At 46.5% G+C, this 3,111-nt stretch overlaps 1 protein-coding gene across 1 annotated transcript in view; it reads left to right on the forward strand.

Moving 5' to 3' along the window:
• T265_09585 (hypothetical protein) overlaps nt 1-2,458 on the forward strand; it is a gene marked incomplete at both ends in the record, with an annotated part of 15,217 nt that extends 12,759 nt beyond the window's left edge. Inside the window, one exon of the mRNA XM_009175694.1 lies at nt 2,231-2,458. Within this exon, the coding sequence (XP_009173958.1) occupies nt 2,231-2,458 (228 nt within the window). The remainder of the gene's footprint in view (nt 1-2,230) is intronic.
• Between the last annotated feature and the right edge of the window lie 653 nt (nt 2,459-3,111).

The following is a 3,111-nucleotide window of genomic DNA, read 5'->3' on the forward strand; positions in this document are numbered from 1 at the left end:
TCGGCGCGCTTTTCGGTCGGAGTGGACGCTCGTGAATAGGTGCAATCCAGACGAACTTGCAAGCAATGACGGACGGGCAACAAAATATTGTAATCGGTTAATGAGGGATAAACAGACCTTAGGTAGGAACGAAACAGGGGGAACCGAGCAGCAAGAAAACGAAACGGTATCACAATAAACGGTGTAAGTCTTACCCTTGTTCACTGTTGATTCACTGGGGAAACCAACAGTGATCACCCCTGATTGCAATGTGTTTTCGTTACTGAACACCAAATATTTGGCTACATGTTTTCGTGTACGAAACTGAAAATTTCTTCTGCACAAAGTTTTTGAGAGGTGAAAATTTCCAGTTGCCTCCTTCGACTTTCCTGGACGTCCTTGAAATGATGAAAATTAATGAAAGGGAGTACAGAATAGTTTCATGGTTCCCGTACTGGCCCCCACTTTCAGACGGGGATACGGCTCTTTGGCACCTGAGCAGACGCTGCTTGCATGTTTAACCAGTAGCTTGCAGTTTTGCATGCCACCCTCCTTCCAAAGTTTGCATTCAAATTTTCGATTCGTCTCATTTAGGTTAGTCTCTGCGGGCGGGCCCTTCCGGGCGCTTCACGCCATTTCCAGGCCAGGTGCCGCTCAATCCTTTTGGCCCTCAGCTGTCCTGAGTTGCATAAACGTTACACTGACAGTCAGTAATTGGCCTCGTTGCAGACCGTCCAGCCTTCTGGACCTTAGTCCACTCCCTGCAGGATATTGAAAGTCTTTTAACTTGACCTTCGTGCCTGCTTGGAGCACTCGTGATTTTTGACTTTCCGTTTTCTATTTAATCATATCCTGGACGGCGGGCAAGTTTTCTTTATCTCTCTAATCCCCTCCGGATGTAGGCGTGTTGTCAGCCGCAACTGAGTTTCCGGATCAACTGGTATATGCTTATGTGGGCCGCATATCAGCATGCATGGGGACTTGCTTGCGGTTGACTAGGTCAACGCGCGATATACTGACAACATTATCAACTTGCTCATTTCCCGGTCACCACTTTGGCCATCGGTCGTTCCTTATGCGTTCAATTAGATCGCTTGTTTGCTGGTGGTCGGGTGCCGTCATTTCAAGCCCAGTACCCAAATTTTGCAGGCCATTCCTAATCTCTTCATTGTAAGAACGCGGTACCCGATTCCTTAAGGTCGCTCTTGGTACTCCGTGTGTGGTCATGATGTGATGCACGAACACCCCACTGACCTTTGCTAGCCATTTATTGGGCACGGTTGCTACCTTGACTCACCACGACATGTGGTCTGCTATCAATACATTTTGTTGATCGCCGCTAGCCGCCCCCGATAAATAAATCATTGAATGATAGGACCATAACCATCCTACTTCTGATACAAGGGTAAGTTACATGGCATCGCTTACAGGCCGCGTCCTATTACATTAACTCACCTCTCATACCTGGCTTTTAGGTTACTGCCGTGATAAGTCGTATGTTCTAATGCATACTGCGTATTCCATACTATGGCATTCGACAATCAGCTTTCGTCTCAAGAGGCGTGTTATTCTGGCATCCAATAGCACGATGAGGAGCTTAGCGCCGATCATCATTTTCGGGACTCCATCTTTAGCCACATTTTTGACACCCATTCTGGCGAGCGACTCTCCTCCCCCAACACTTGCCGGATCCTGAAATCGTGCTCGGGTTCGGTCAGGGTGCACAAAGCGCGGATCCATTGTGGTCCTGATCCACTGTAGGGTCTTTGTTTTCGATGTGAAAGCTTTTCCAACAAACACGATCTATACTTAAGCGTAGCTAAGACAGTCGCTGAACATTGTTTCTAGTGCTGAAATGCCTCTGATCAGCGTAAGTCGCGAGATGAGTGTAATTTTCCGCATTCCATTTCTTCTGTTTCATGACTACGCTGATGCTCCAGTCGTTAGTGTCCGTTGCAACGGGAAGTATTTCCCTCGCTCTAGGTGGTTTGAATGCGGGTAGCTGACCCATCATCCGCGCCCACGCACATTCTATGATCTCATCTTCTTCACCTGTCCGTTAAAGCTTTCTATTACATCCCTGCGAGTTGTACGGTTGTAAAGCAACCGCGTTGGCGAACCGGCTGTATTACAACTCCCATCCAAAAAACAGCCTCAAGGACCGCTTTGAACTGAGAAATGCAAAGTCCTGGAACTTTGGCGGCTTTCCTGGTAGTGGACTAAATTCGCCTTGACTTTTTTGCCCGAGCAGTGCCACGGAAGCAAGACCGAACTTTGTGTTGGTTTCTTTGATCCTCTGGCAAGCTTCCCGAGTACGCCGCAACACGGCTTTTATGTGAACGACAAGTTTCGTTTCAACATCGCTACACACGTCCACATCGTCCAGTTACGCGGCAATGTCACTTCATTAAACAAACCATCAGGCGCCAAATGGTTAATGGCGGCCCCGACAGGTCCCGACGAGATTCTCCTTAACTAATACTGGATGTCCCCGACCGTAAACGCCGTTTTCTCCCGGTCATTTGACTTGATAACTGGTTGCTTGTAACCAGAACGCAGGTAGATTACTTTGAAACATGGGGATGCTGGAGACAATAAAGTATCTCCGTAAATGAAGGGACATTCACGCTTATCGGTGTATCCAAAATGGAATTGAATACTCAAAACCCGCAAAATTTTCAAGGCTATCACTCTCCAGTGAGAACGTCTCTTTAATGATTTTTTAGAAAGTTTTCTTCACGGATGTCTTGTTTAAGTGATTGAATCTTCGAGGTCATCAGTCATAATATTCGATTGGGAAAACGGTCTAGTGTGATTAGAGCCAGCGGCTGGACGCGCACTGCATTTTTCTGTAAAACCCCTGCGGGCGAAATATAAACTTTAACGTCAAAATGTTGCACTTCTTTGCATATATGCGTGGACTGAAAACCACCCTCATCTGGCGTCATTTTTTGCGACTTGTTTTAATCGATCTCTTTCGAAAATTATTGGCGCACATTCGGCTTTGAATTTCGTCTGCTATGGCTTCGGAAGTGGCTTTCGTTGAGAAATTTGTGGGTGTATCGTTTTCATCCTTCACGGCATTTGAGAAGACCTTAAATCAATACATGAAGGATAACTTTGTGATATTTG

The sequence above is a fragment of the Opisthorchis viverrini genome, assembly GCF_000715545.1.
Source record: "Opisthorchis viverrini unplaced genomic scaffold opera_v5_292, whole genome shotgun sequence".
NCBI classification, from domain to species: domain Eukaryota; kingdom Metazoa; phylum Platyhelminthes; class Trematoda; order Opisthorchiida; family Opisthorchiidae; genus Opisthorchis; species Opisthorchis viverrini.